At 42.4% G+C, this 15,946-nt stretch overlaps 1 protein-coding gene across 6 annotated transcripts in view; it reads right to left on the bottom strand.

The window, feature by feature from the left end:
• Positions 1-15,946, bottom strand: part of KIAA0586 (KIAA0586 ortholog) — a 138,504-nt gene that overhangs the window by 87,353 nt on the left and 35,205 nt on the right. For all 6 annotated transcript variants that reach the window (XM_067463072.1, XM_067463070.1, XM_067463074.1 and 3 more), the window contains exons 18-21: positions 14,757-14,945; positions 10,655-10,851; positions 6,402-6,491; positions 3,542-3,622 (exon numbers count right to left, since the gene is read on the bottom strand). In XM_067463072.1, the coding sequence (XP_067319173.1) occupies positions 3,542-3,622; positions 6,402-6,491; positions 10,655-10,851; positions 14,757-14,945 (557 nt within the window). The remainder of the gene's footprint in view (positions 1-3,541; positions 3,623-6,401; positions 6,492-10,654; positions 10,852-14,756; positions 14,946-15,946) is intronic.

The raw sequence follows: 15,946 nt of genomic DNA on the forward strand, positions 1-15,946 counted from the left end.
TAGGACAAAATACAATGCTGAAAAGAATTAACAGCCAAACTAAAGGATATTAAATGCAGAAACCATCCAACAGTGAGGGAAGCCAACAGGACTCTTTTGGCTCACATATTTTTCATGACAAATAATGGATATCCTGCCAAATATTTTTCAGACATTTTAATGCTTGCACTTCCAACAAAGCAGTTAAGAGAATTTTATTTTCATGTCTGAAATATTTATCTGTTTTATTAAATGAACACATATACACATGTTTCCAGATTAAAGTGGATTCCCATGCATCTTCCAGGCCCTCATCTGTGCAAAAGTAAGCCAAACATGTGCTGGAGCTAAAATGTTAAAGGCTTTGTGTACGAAGAGAGAGCTGCCACTGCCAAAGATACGGGATCAAAGCAACTCCTGAAGAAACAGAAAGGGGCAAGGGAAAATAATGTTCCGTTCTCTTAAAAAAGCAATTATTGTTGTGTCCTTTTTTATTGCTTTTATACGAGATGGAAAGAAAGGGCTAGGTGGTTGCATTTCCCTTATTAATAAAAAGGAAATGCTTTTTTTCTAACCAAAACCTTCTTGCTTCTGACATGATAGTCTATGTAAAAGTACAGGGAATATTTTAAGATGAGAAAGAAAGTAAACTCCAATAAAAATTAACATTATGGTAATTATTGCCAAAACTGCTGTTTTATTCAACAGTTCATAATTTTTAACTTGATGTCCAAAATCAGGGGTCCACAAACTTTTTAAACAGAGGGCCAGGTCACAGTCTCTCAAACTGATGGAGGGCTGGATTATAATTTGAAAAAAAAACATGAATGAAATCCTATGCACACTGCACATATCTTATTTGTAGTGCAAAAAACACTTAAAAACAATACAACAATTAAAATGAACAATTTTACCAAATATAAACTTATTAGTATTTCAAAGGGAAGTATGGGCTTGCTTTTGGCTGATGAGATAGGATTGTTGTTGTTGTTGTTGTTGTTGTTGTTGTTGTGTGCTTTCAAATTGTTTCAGACTTAGGTTGACCCTCAGCGAGAGCCGGGTAAATGACCTTGGAGAGCCGCATCCAGCCCGCAGGCCTTAGTTTGAGGACCCCTGTCCTAGATTATAAAGTTTCTTCCAAAAAAGCTATAATCAATATGCTTTCAGCAATTTAATTTACTTTTGGAAAAGAGGAAAAAGATGGTGGTAAGTCAAGCTTAAGAAACAGTGACGCAAGAAGCAGAACTGGGGACAGGATGAGGCTCAATGGATTAAAGCAGTGGTTCCCAACCTGTGGTCCATGAACCACCAGTGGTCCCCAAGAACTAAAATATGGTCCACGGCCTCACTGCACCATTGCAACAAGAGCATCTGGTCTTGCAAAATGCTCTTAAAAGTGCCAAGGTAATAGGGATGTCAGGAGGGGAGACACCAACTACCCACAAAAGGCATGACAACAAGCCTCCTGATTGCTCCTCCTCTTGAGTGGAGCCATTCCATGTGGTGCATGGAAACAGGGACGTCTTGGTGTCTTTGTTTTTAAAACTGTTCCTGGAGTTATTTGAGGTACTGATTCAGAAAGTTGCATTGAAATAGACCACAACAGCTCTAGATTATTAAATAGGGTTTCCTGTGGGCGAGCAGGTGACTACTGGATGGCATATGTTCTGTATCTGAAACTGTTGTTCATTCGTTCAGTCGTCTCCAACTCTTCGTGACCTCATGGACCAGCCCACGCCAGAGCTCCCTGTCGGCCGTCACCACCCCCAGCTCCTTCAAGGTCAGTCCAGTCACTTCAAGGATGCCATCCATCCATCTTGCCCTTGGTCGGCCCCTCTTCCTTTTGCCTTCCACTTTCCCCAGCATAATTGTCTTCTCTAGGCTTTGCTGTCTCCTCATGATGTGGCCAAAGTACTTCACCTTTGTCTCTAGTCTCCTTCCCTCCAATGAGCAGTTGGGCTTTATTTCCTGGAGGATGGACTGGTTGGATCTTCTCGCAGTCCAAGGCACTCTCAGAACTTTCCTCCAACACCACAGCTCAAAAGCATCTCTCTTCCTTCGCTCAGCCTTCCCTAGGGTCCAGCTCTCACATCCGTAGGTTACTACAGGGAATACCATGGCTTTGACTATGCGGATCTTTGTTGCCAGTCTGATGTCTCTACTCTTTACTATTTTATCTGAAACTAGAGGTGATTTTATTATTTATTTATCATGTCAGGGGCAGACTAAACAGTTGCATTGCATTTTTAACAAACAAACAAATAAAACACAAAGTTTGCAAGTTTGGTAGTTGACTAAATGTCCTTTGACCAGTAGCTGGCCCCTTGGAGTGCCTCTGGTGTTGCTACAAGAAGGTTCTCCATTGTGCATGTGGCAGGGCTCAGGTTGCATTGCAGCAGGTGGTCAGTGGTTTGCTCTTCTCCACACTCGCATGTCGTGGATTCCACTTTGTAGCCCCATTTCTTAAGGTTGGCTCTGCATCTTATGGTGTCAGAGCACAGTCTGTTCAGCGCCTTCCAAGTTGCCCAGTTTTCTTTGTACCCCGGGGGGGGGGGGGGGGGGGAGAGTCTCTCATTTGGTATCAGCCATTGATTGAGGTTCTGGGTTTGAGCCTGCCACTTTTGGACTCTCGCTTGCTGAGGTGTTCCAGTGAGTGTCTCTGTAGATCTTAGAAAACTATTTATTGATTTAAGTCGTTGACGTGCTGGCTGATGCCCAAACAGGGGATGAGCTGGAGATGTCTCTGCCTTGGTCCTTTCACTATTGGCTGCTACTTCCCGGAGGATGTCAGGCGGTGCAATACCAGCTAAACAGTGTAATTTCTCCAGTGGCGTGGGACGCAGACACCCCGTGATAACACGGCATGTCTCATTAAGAACCACATCTACTGTTGTAGCATGGTATGATGTGGTCTATCCAGTGCAATTTTCTCAATCATCATCCCAAACAGCCAAACTGAATCTAAAATTGACTAAAAACTGATTCATAACCCTTTTGGTACTAATGTCGGGGAGTGGTCCCTGGTCAAAAAAAGGTTGGCAACCACTGGATTAAAGGAACAGTCAAATAATAATAATAATAATAATAATAATGATAATCTTTATTTATACCCCGCCTCCTTCTCCCCAAGGGGACTCGGGGCGGCTAACATGAGGCCAAGCCCAACAGTTAGAGTAAAGCAAAAGAATACAACATAAAATCATAAATTAATACAACACATAGAATATAATAAAATCAAAGAAAATAATCTATATAAATAAAAATGTAATGTTTGTTTGTGGGATTAACATAACTCAAAAACCACTGGACTAATTGACATCAAATTTGGACACAATTTTAGCTGAAATTCATATGCACTAAAAATTCAGTAGGCATGTTAGCTGCTGACTGCAACAATGAGCACTGGTGTTTAAAAATGCCATTTGATTGTGTTTATTTATATGCCATTTCATAAAGTCATGAAATAAGGTGACTAAGAAGATTATTTTAATACACAGAAAAGGTAGCCATTAAAAGGCAATCTGATTTGTTTTTCTCCAGCGCAAGGTATAAAAAAACCCACCTGACTGACATCAGTGCCGTCAAAATGAGCACCAGGAAGTTGCAGTTCCTCATCTTGGAGGAGGCTACTCTCCGGAGAGGCCTATAAAACACAATGAAGGCAAACCTGAAGGCTTAAATGCAGAAAACTGCTGTGTTACATTTATTGCTTACTCAACAACCTCCACTTAATATATTACTCTATTGAAGGGAAGGCAATCAAGATTCTTAGAGAATAGAGATTAACAAATACTGTATATGAAAAGTGATTTCTCAATAGTCAGTGATAGGCACACCCATATGCCCAGGAACGTATGAGGCACCTGAATGTATCCCAAGCAGCCATCACAATGACTTCAACCAACTTGACACTATGGCACAGGGTACTATCCTCCTCCATTTAATCATAGTGTACAAGAATCATAAAGTTGACATGAAATTCTCTCTTTCAAATGTTTTATTTATTTGTTTACAACATTTCTACCCCGCCTTTCTCCACCCCGGAGGGGGACTCAAGGCGGCTTACACTTAGGCAACTATTCGATGCCTTCAAAAGCAATGTACAGTTCAAATAAACATTTAAATCTATATAAATAAAAATGTAGTGTTCGTTTGTGGGATTAATATAACTCAAAAACCACTTGGCGAATTGACACCAAATTTGGACACAATACACCAATCAGGCCAACGAGTGATCATCACTCATAAAAACACTGAAAAACACAAAGGAAGAGACTTAAAAAGTCAAAAAAATAAAAAAATACATTACAATGCATGCGCAAAATCACATATATACACAAACAAAACACATATACACAGACAGGGCCACAGCAAAGTATGGCAGGGGACGTCTAGTAGAATTATAAAACACCTTAAAACATTTAAACATATAAAATAATGGCTTCACTGTTAAGCACATCATCCAAAGTCAAAGTCTGGCCATTCTAGTAGACACTGCACATAAATCCATATCTATTGTTCAAGATCTCCAAAGGCTTGATCAAAAAGCCATGTTTTTACTTTCTTACAGAAGGTCAGGAGGGAGGGGGCTGATCTAATATTCCTAGGGAGGGAATTCCACAGCCAAGGGGCCACCACTAAGAAGCCCTGTCTCAATCAGTCACATCTGTGAAGGAGGTAGGACTGAGAGAAGAGCCTTCCCAGACAACCTTAAGCTCACAGATAGTTCATAGGGGGAGATCCGTTCAGATAGGTAAGCTGGGACAGAACTGTTTAGGGTTTAATAGGCTAAAGCCAGCACTTTGAATTGTGCTGGGTAGCAGACTGGCAGCCAGTGGAGCTGATGTAACAGAAGAGTTGTATGCTCCCTGTACACTGCTCCGGTGAGCAATCTGGCTGTCACCCGTTGGATCATTTGAAGCTTCTGAACAATCTTCAAAGGCAACCCCATGCAGAGCACGTTGCAGTAGTCTATTCTGGATGTAATCAGAGTGTGGACCACCATGACCAAATCTGACTTCCCAAGGTACGGGAGCAACTGGCGCACAAGTTTTAATGGTGCAAATACTCCACTGGTCACCACCGAGACCTGGGGTTCCAGGCTCAGCGATGAGTCCAGGAGAACTCCCAAGCTGCAAACCTGCATCTTCAGAGGGAGTGTAACCCCATGAAACAGAGGCTGTAACCCTGTACCCTGTTTGGCCTTGCAACTGACCAGGAGGACTTCTGTCTTGTCTGGATTCAGTTTCAATTTGTTTGCCCTCATCCAGACTGTCACAGCTGCCAAGCACCGGTTCAAGGTCTGAACAGCCTCCTTAGTAGAGGTGGAAAGGAGTAATAGCATTGAACGTCATAGAGTTGAATCCAGACAAGACAGAGGTACTCCTGGTCAGTCGCAAGGCCGAACAGGGTATAGGGTTACAGCCTGTGTTGGACGGAGTCACACTCCCCCTGAAGACGCAGGTTCGCAGCTTGGGTGTGATCTTGGATTCGTCGCTGAGCCTGGAACCCCAGGTTTCAGCGGTGACCAGGGGAGCATTCGCACAGTTAAAGCTAGTGCGCCAGCTGCGCCCGTACCTTGGGAAGTCTGACTTGGCCACGGTAGTCCATGCTCTAGTCACATCCCGTCTAGACTACTGCAACGCTCTCTACGTGGGGTTGCCTCTGAAGACTGCTCGGAAGCTTCAAATGGTCCAACGATTGGCAGCCAGGATGCTAACAGGAGCGGCACTCAGGGAGCATACCACTCATCTGCTGCGCCACCTCCACTGGCTGCCAATTTGCTACCGGGCACAATTCAAAGTGCTGGCTTTAGCCTTTAAAGCCCTAAACGGTTCTGGCCCGACCTACCTGTCCGAACGCATCTCCTCCTATGAACCAGTTAGGACATTAAGATCATCTGGGGAGGCCCTGCTCTCGATCCCGCCGGCTTCACAAGCACGCCTGGCGGGGATGAGAGACCCCCTCCTTGCTGGCATTCCGGAGGAAAGTAAAGACCTGGCTGTTTGAACAGGCATTCAACTAAGCAGTGTGATTGATTGACTGATTATTGGAACACGGAATAATGGATAACGAGTTTGGATTCTGATTTCATTGATGAGACCTGATGGATTTGTTATATTGATGTACTGATGTATTGATGTTGATGTCTAATGATTTTTGATGCTATTGCTTTTAAATGCCTAATGATTTTGTAATGTGTATACCAAAATTGTTGTAAACCGCTCTGAGTCGCCTAAGGGCTGAGAAGAGTGGTATACAAATAAAGTAAATAAATAAATTAAATAAATAGAGTTGAATACCAAAAACAGACCCCTGTTGACCTCCCTTCTGTGATAAAGGAAACCTATTACAATATGACATGGTACTGTTTTAACGGACCTGTATCAGAAACTAAGAGGAGTAAATTAAGGTACCCGTACCATGGCCTTTGCAGGAAAGGATGTTGAAGAAGCCTGGTTTACACTTGTGCTGCCACTTGAAATACTGTCAATATCAACACTCGGTAGCACCTGGAAGGGAAAAAATCACAAAAAAATTAACAAAGCTCTCCAACCTCTGAAATGTTAAGTAGGAAGAAATAACTCCTTGAACAGTGTTTTTTTCCAAGTTGTGTTTTGTCAATGGCAACGGGCGCACAGCACTTGGGTGGGCACCATTTGGCAGTATCACAAGCCAGAAAATATCATGAACTTGGAAAGACTTACTGAAACACATTTCCTAAACAGGCTTAATTTCAGAGTTATGGAGAGAGAGCAAGAAAATCTGAAAGCAAAAATCATCCAACAATGTATTTATCAAACCAAAAGTTCCAGTTCTTCTGGTTTACAAGGAGCCTTGAAATGACAAGAGCTTGGAAGAGGTCTGCCAATTTTTGAAAAGAGGAGCCGACTAGCCAATATCAACAAGACACCGATCCCAATAAGTCACTGTCAAGAGCCAACTGCGCACCCATTTTTGCGAGGTCAGAAAGCCGGTGGAAGCAAATTAAGCTGACACTGCAGTCAGGGAAAGGCAAATAATCCGTGGGCCAAGCAATACGTCAGATGTAAATGCGGTGTTTCTTTGCTTTTGGAGAGAAGTTTCTTATTTCAGATATTTATGAGTCTTTGGTGTTTAAATGGAAATATATAAAATGGCAAAGAAGGAAACCTGCAAACACATAGGAGAATTGGATTCTCGGCATCTAGCAGTTCACCAGAAGGCCCAAATATATGTTGTTGTTCATTCGATCAGTCGCTTCAGACTCTTCGTGACCTCATAGACCAGCCCATGCCAGAGCTCCCTGTCGGCCGTCAGCACCCCCAGCTCCTTCAGAGTCAAGCCAGTCACTTCGAGGATACCCTCTATCCATCTTACCCTTGGTCAGCCCCTATTCCTTTTCCTTCCATTTTCCACAGCATCATTGGTTGGACACTTCCCCATACCTTGGGAAGTCTGACTTGGCCACGGTGGTCCACGCTTTGGTTACATCCCGTTTAGATTACTGCAACGCTCTCTACGTGGGGTTGCCTCTGAAGACTGCCTGGAGGTTGCAGCTAGTCCAACGCTCGGCAGCCAGACTACTAACAGGTGCTGGGTACAGGGAGCACACACTCCGCTGTTACACCAGCTCCACTGGCTGCCAATTAGCTTCCGAGCACAGTTCAAAGTGCTGGTGTTAACCTATAAAGCCCTAAACGACTCCGGCCCTGTTTACCTCTCCGAACGTATTCTCCCCTATGAGCCATCAAGATTATTAAGATCGTCTGGAGAGGCCCTGCTCTCGGTCCCACCGGCCTCGCAAGCGCGTCTGGTGGGGATGAGGGACAGGGCCTTCTCGGTGGTGGCCCCTCGACTCTGGAACTCTCTCCCACCGGAGATCAGAACCGCCGCTTCTATCTTGACATTCAGGAAGCAGGTGAAGACGTGGTTATGGAGACAGGCATTCAATGAGTGAGCCAACACCCCGAGATATGGATGGAGGATGATGAACATCAAATTTAGTGGGACGACTGACCATTGTAGTGTATTTATTTAATGTAATTGCTGTTTTTAATGTTTTAATGTTTTATTGCAATATGAAGTATGATGTTTTATTAACTGTATATGATATTGTGGTTGGAAACCAGTCTGAGTCCCTCAAGAAAGGTGAGAAGGTCGGTATATAAAACTTTTAAATAAATCAATCAATAAATAACCCGGACTGGCTTCAAACTCATGACCTTTCGGTCAGTAGTGATCTTAATGCAGTTGACTCACAGCCAGCTGTGCCACAGTCCCGGTGCTGGTTGGTATGGACTGGTTGGATCTTCTCACGGTCCAAGGCACTCTCAGAATTTTCCTTCAACACCACAGTTCAAAAGCATCTCTCTTCCTTCGCTCAGCCTTCCTTATGGTCCAGCTCTCACATCCGTAGGTTACTACTGGGAATACCATTACTTTGACTATACAGATCTTCGTTGCCAGTGTGATGTCTCTACTCTTCACTATTTTATTGGGATTGGACATTGTTCTCCTCTCAAGAAGTAAGCGTCTCCTGATTTCCTGGCTGCAGTCTGCATCTGCAGTCATCTTTGCACCTAGAAATACAAAGTCTGTCACTGTCTCAGCGTTTTATCCCTCTATTTATCAGTTATCAATCAATCCGGTTGCCAGAATCTTCTTTTTTGATGTTTAACTGCAACCCAGCTTTTGCCCTTTCTTCTTTCACCTTGGTTAGAAGGCTCCTCTGCTCCTCTTCGCTTTCAGCCATCAAAGTGGTGTCATCTGCATATCTAAGATTGTTAATGTTTCTTCCAGCAATTTCAACCCCAGCCTTGCATTCATCAAGCCCCACATGTCGCATGATGTGTTCTGCATACAAGTTGAATAGGTTGGGTGAGCGTATACACTACCCTGCCATATGCCTTTCCAAATCTTGAACCAGTCTGCTGTTCCATGGTCAATTCTTACTGTTGCTACTTGGTCAGATTCCTCAGGAGACAGACAAGGTGGCTTGGTATCCCCATAACAAATATATCTGTCAGTTAAATGTGAGCATCTCTTAATCCAACCTCCATCGCAAGCACAGTTGGCAAGGACATGATTGGACAGGGCCTTCTCAGTAGTTGCCCTTGTGCTCTAAAACTCCCTTTCCAGAGAGGCCAGATGGGCTTCTTTCTTGTTGTTATTGTGGCGCAGGCCAGCTGTTATGAATTGTGGGAAATTAAGTCCAAAACACATGGAGGGCTAAAGTTTGCCCATGCCTGTTCCAGCAGCAGTCTAAAACCTTTTTGTTCAGACAGACTTTTAAAGGAGAAAGGGTTTTTTAATGGGCTAAGGGGCACAGTACTGTTTTAACTGCGCTGTTTTTAAGAATCGTTTATCTTTCAAAGGGGAATTGTATTCTTTTATTAGCTGAATTGTTTTAACATTGTAATTAGTTTGATTCTATTTTTATATTTACGTTTCACACCGTTTTAACTGTATTGCTCTTTTAAATTATGAGGTGCTTAATTTGGGGGTACAGCAGGACATTATTATTATTATTATTATTATTATTATTACTATTATAGAATAACAGAATCTTACTTGTTGGAAGAAACCACAAAAGCCATCCAATCAAACCCCATTCTGCCATGCAGGAACACACAATCAAGGCACTCCTGACAGATGGCCATCCAGCAGCTGCTGAAAAACCTCCAGAGAAGGAAACTCCACCAGACTCCATTTTCAGCAGCTCTTACAGTCAGGTTCTTCCTAATGTGGAATATCTTTTCCTGCACTTTGAATCTATTGCTCTGTCTCCTCGTCGTCCTCCTCCTCGTCCTCCTCCTCCTCTTCTTCTTCTCCTTCTTCTTCCTCCTCCTCCTCCTCCTCCTCTTCTTCTACTTCTACTTCTATTTCTTGATACCCGGGACGCTTTATCTACCCCAAAGGGTACTCAAAGCGGCTAGTCTCCAGAGCAGCAGAAAACAAGTGTATTCCCTTCTCAAAGTGACATCCTTTCAAATATTTACACCTGGCTATCATGTCCCCTTCTCAGTCTTTTTTTTTTCCAAGCTAAACATACCCATTTCCGTAAGCCACTCCTTAGAGGGCTTGGGTATTGTTGATGTTGTTTGTTCATGTGTTTATTTTGCTATTGTTGTTGTTGTTTTTATTATTATTATTATTATAGCAGCAAAGGCTGCTGACTTTGGGCAAATGCAATTTCATTCCATTTGACCTCTCTCAAGTTTCTGGGATCCCTATTACTCCTTGGTAGTCTTTCATCCAGGTAAAAACAGGCTTGAACTGGCTTAGGTTCCAAAACCAGATGTAGTCAGATGTGAGGACACTTCTATGCTACTGAATCAGACCACCGATCCAATTCTATTTCAATTCCAACAGCAACAGCTAAGCAGGATATGAGGTTGATTGTTTCTTAGTCCAGTGCAGAGATTTCAAGTGATTCGTCATCAGAGAATTTACTCAATCCAGCTTTCCTTCTATAACCAAAATAGACTGATAGTTGGCATACATGGTTGGCTGTTGGGCATACTTTAACTCTCAAGTCACAAGTGAAAATTCTACAGGACACATTTCTAAATATATACACAACACTTTCAAGCTGTTAAAGAAACTTCAAATTATACAAAGAAGTTATGTTGAAGCTATGCTGAACAGATGAAGTAGTATTAGGATTATAACTATTGCAATTCTGGTTCCTTACCTGCAGTGTCAGTTTGGGAGGGTCCTTTTTCTCTGACTTCATCTGTATAACTGCAATGTTGGGCTTCTTAACCTTTAGATGTGGCTTTTGCAGAGGAGGATGGGAAGGAGGGACAGAGGTTGTCACAGTAACAGGATGGAATTCACCTATACTTCTGCCCGCAGGCTGAGGAGGGATGCTATCGATCTGTTTCTGGCCTAATAAACATTCAAAAGAAAAGGAACAGACACTTTTAATAAGTCTGGAATCACAAGACAAGCTGTAAGTAAGTAAACACTGGACAAATGCAATGACCTGAGTGAATGGAAAAGCATAATGTTGTATTGGGTCGGGCTGTAGCACAGCTGGTTAATCGCCACCAGCAATAGATTACTGCCAACCGGAAGGTGGCAAGTTCAAAGCCCAAGTCGGATTGAGCACCTGACTGTTAAGCCTAGCTTAGTGTCCATATATGTAGTTTATTTATTTATTTAGAACTTTTATATACCGGTCTTCTCAACCTCCGAAGAGGGACTCAGGCCGGTTCACAACAAAAGATTTGTAAACAATAGTTTAAAACATCACATCCCATAATACACTAATACATAATACATTAAATACAATCATATAATTACATAAGGCCAAGTCGGCAGAATGAAATCACAATTCATCACCATCTGTCCGTGTGTTCAAGGGTTATTGACTCACTCATCAAATGCTAAATTCCAGAGCCAAGTTTTCACCAGCTTTCTAAAAGTCAGTAGAGAAGGGGCAGTTCTAATCTCCAGTGGGAGAGAGTTCCAGAGCCGAGGGGCCACCACGGAGAAGGCCCTGTATCTCGTCCCCACCAGACGCAATTGCAAGGGTGGTGGGACCGAGAGCAGGGCCCCTCCAGAAGATCTTAACAACCTTGATGGTTCATAGGGGAGAATCCGTTCGGACAGGTCAACTGGGCAGGAGTCGTTTAGGAATTTATAGGTCAGCACCAGCACTTTGAATTGTGTTCGAAAACAGCTGAGCTGTGAGAGTAGAAATTAGGCACTGCTTAAAGTGGGCAGGTATTTTATGACACCATAAAAATGCCGGCGATCAAAGAACAAGGAGGAAATACTACACTCAAAAGGGCTCGGCGCCACAGTAGACAAAGCAACAGCATTCTCTGTGGGCAGAATCTAGCATAACCTCCAGGCACCAAAGTTGGAAAATGTCAAAATACCTCTATCTCTCTTATATGTCTAAAAAACAAAACGGCATCAAATGTTTGCCATGTACGTGTGCAACGTGATTCACCCTGAGTCCCTTTGGGATGAGAAAGGTGGAATATGAATACTGCAAATAAATAAATAAATAAATAAATAAATAAATATTGGAGCAGCCTCAAGGCTGTCATCAATGTTACCTTTCCCATGTAAAAAAAAAAAAAGATAGATAAATTGCCACATGGGATGCAAACTGTGAACAACACCAAAATCATTTTTTTTAATTGTCATAAATATTATATACTTTCCTTGAAAAAAAGATGAGACTTTCCATAGGCAGAAAATATAGGGTAATCATAGTGAAAAAGAACTCCCTCCCTCACAGAAGACGGGGAAACCAGCTTGAATGTGAGTTAATGTTCTGCTATTCTTCTTACTAGTCCAGGATATATCTATACTGTAGAATTAATGCAGTCTGGCATCACTTTAACCATCATGGCTCATGGCTATGGAATCATGGGAGTTGTAGTTTGGAGATGCATCAGCACTCTTTGGAAGAAGGCTAAACACTCTGTAAAACTAGAACCCCCATGATTCCATAGCATTGAACCATGCCTTTTCAAGTGGCATCAAACTGCATTAATTCTATAGTGTAGATGCACCCAAAGCATAACAAGGAATAATGTTCTGGACTATGTCCAGTATTTTATTGCCTGCATTAAGTGCCAAGTAGTTGATTGTTTCAACTGGATTTGACTGAGCTTGGATTACAATTCACAGAATCCCCAGCCAACACGAGACACACGAAAAGCTCTATAGCAGCTTGGTGGATTACTGACCTCTGTGGGTGGAAATACTGAACTACAACAACATTTACCCAAATTTCAAGAGGCTGTTTTATTATACAAACAACTCGCACAAGTTTCCAAAGGCAGAGAGGTGGAAGAAATTCTTTGCATCTGCCTTGGCTGTAAAACATAATATTTGACATCCAGAGCCCAAATCATTTTGTTTTCCCTCACAGAATGGAATAAAATCTGGCAGAAGAGACAACTGTATAAATAATGATGGTATCAGGGCTGAAAATGACTAAGCAGGAAAGGAATTTCAAGTTGTGGGGGCGACCAGAGAAAAATACAATCTAGTGTCTGGCAGTAGTGAGAAAAGGCAGATACCAAGAATTTTTTTAAAAGGTGATGGTTCTATTTATTCTCAAATGAATCTGTGGTTGAGACACTTGCACCTAAGCATGGGCAAACTTTGGCCCTCCAGACTTTTGGATTTCTAGGAATGTCCATCCAAACATCCAATTCACCATGCAAAAAGGAAATGAAGGAGAACTGCCATTTCTAGACGTCCTAGACATCCGCAAGCCCCATCAACAATTGGACCACACAGTTTACAGAAAACCTACACATATGGATAGAAACCTACATAAAAACTCCAACCATCACCCAAGTCAAAAAAGCCTTGGCAGACCGTGCAAAAAGAATCTGCGAAGCCCACCTCCTCCAAAGTGAACTGAACCACCTAAACTGGGCTCTCCAGGCCAATGGAAACTCCACCACAGACATCAGAAGAGCTGCAAGACAACCGAGAACAAGCCACGAGAGTAAAGATGAAGATCCACCCAGAGGAAAAGTGCTCTTGCCATACATCCAGGGAACCAGTGACTGCATAAGGAAGCTGGTGAGGAAACACAACATACAAACTATCTACAGACCCACTAAGAAAATCCAACAAATGCTACGTTCAGCAAAGGACAAGAGGGATCCTCTCACCTCTGCAGGAGTCGACCGTATACTATGCAGCTGTGGTAAAGTCTACATAAGGACCACCAAACACAGCATTGCCCAAACACAAATCAAGGAACATGAAAGGCACTGCAGACCAAGCCACAGCAGAGCACCTGATGAACCAACCTGGACGCAGCATATTATTTGAGAACACAAAAATGCTGGAATGCTCTAACAACCACCATGTCAGACTACACAGAGAAGCCATTGAAATCCACAAGCATGTGGACAATTTCAACAGAAAGGAGGAAACCATGAAAAGGAACAAAATCTGGCTACCAGTATTTAAGAGCTATAAAATCAGGACAGTAGATAAAGAGCAATACTAAAAAAAAACCAGGGGTATTCCAGGCATGAAACAGTCAAGGCCAGCTAGCACCTCCCAACAAAGGATTCCCCCAGGCAGCAACCAGCCAGGCTTTGAAGCTACAAGGGCATTCAGTGCTAATCATTCAATGCAACATTCACACTTGCCTCAAGCAGACAAGAGTTCTTTCTCCCACCCTGGACATTCCACTGATATATAAACCTCTCTTGCCTACTTTCTAACAGACCTCACAACCTCTGAGGATGCCTGCCATAGATGTGGGTGAAATGTCAGGAGATAATGCTTCTGGAACATGGTCATACAGCCCGGAAAACTCACAGCAATCCAATAACAACAATAATTTATTACCTTCCTATCCTTGTGACCTGAGGCAGAGTAGAGCATGGTTGAAACAGCGAGATAAAACAAAACACTATTAAAATACACTATTAAAATGCAGCAAGCATACAAAGAATGAGGAAGTACTCCATCACCGTCACAAATGGACAATGAAGCGACAGCTCTCCTGGTGGCCAGAATACCCTCATGAAAAAGCTGCAATATTAAATAGCCTCTATGTGTCTGTCTATATATGTTGTGTGTCTACGGCATTGAATGTTTGCCATGTATATGTACATTGTAATCCGTCCTGACTCCCCTGCAAGGTGAGAAGGGAGGAATACAAATACTGTAAATAAATAAATAATATAACAAAGACACAGAGGTAAAATGCAGATTAAAATGCACCAATAAAATCCAGTTTACAAGTTTAAAAGTTAATGCTGACTGTGACCTGAGGAATATCTGGTTTTGGTTCATACCTAATGGGATAGCCATTGGGATGAGGTGGCCTTCAAGAGGACCAGAGGAACTGGCTGCCTCTTTAATGGGGCTAAAGAGATATTGGAGTTCCTGGCGAGGAGCAGTGACTTGGTGTGGCTTTTCAGGCCTAGCAACGTTGCTGTGCACATGGTGGCTGGTCTGTGTCCTCGCTGACTTTACTTTTGTACCTAGGAAGAACATTTAACAGACATTTATTTATGTATTTATTTACTATATTTGTATACCGCCCTTCTCAGCCCTTAGACGACTCAGTGCGGTTTACAATGGCAACAATTCGATGCCCAAAAACACCATAAAACATTTAAAAAACATAAATACATAGTATAAAACCATAACAAGAATACTAAAAGCATACTTCATTTGCATCTCCTAATAAAAACATGAGTATTTTGAGCAGGATAGGCCAGTTTCAAAATAAATGTCAACAAAGCAAATAAAGCAAAATAGATTTTTTTTCCAGTTCTCTTGGGTTGATCTGCTTCTGATTTATGTGCACCCAAATGGTTCTGATTAAGTGTGGAAAACCCTAGCCACATTAGCCTATATTTTCCATCTGTATGAAAAAGGAAGCACAGAGAGCAACGTGATTCCCTCGTCCCTCACAAGGATCTGAATTCCTGCCATGGTTTGTTTCCATTGTCACAAAAATTTAATGTGCAGTTTTATAAATGTGGATTTAAAATGATGTTTGGGAATGAATGGAAGAATGGAAGTTATATGAGTGGAGTTAATAATTTTGGAAACACCAATATAATATTAAGGCCTGCAATGACTAGACCTGCTTTCTGGACTGTGATTAAAAGTTGCTAATAACAGTTGAAGAGTAAACTCTGATAAGAATTGGGACAGTGATAACAGAAATGTTTACAATGTTAAGAAGGAAGTCAACATAAGATCAACACCAATCAAGAAGATCAACGTCTGACCAGGAAACTGAGACGGAGCCAGGATGGAAGAGGTCTATACATCTCTGGGACGACAACAGCAGAATATTCCAATAAAAGACTCAATCTAATAATGCTCAAAGTGTGGCAGACCTGAGGAGTCTGTTCCACTCGCTATGCTCTGCTCCATGGGAAGGAGAGAGATAGAGATTTGCAAAGGGCTTCTTTCTCAAGGGAAGAGACCTACAAAACCCTATACGGCTCTGGCCCAGCGTATCTGTCCG

The sequence above is a fragment of the Anolis sagrei genome, chromosome 1, assembly GCF_037176765.1.
Source record: "Anolis sagrei isolate rAnoSag1 chromosome 1, rAnoSag1.mat, whole genome shotgun sequence".
Lineage (NCBI taxonomy): Eukaryota > Metazoa > Chordata > Lepidosauria > Squamata > Dactyloidae > Anolis > Anolis sagrei.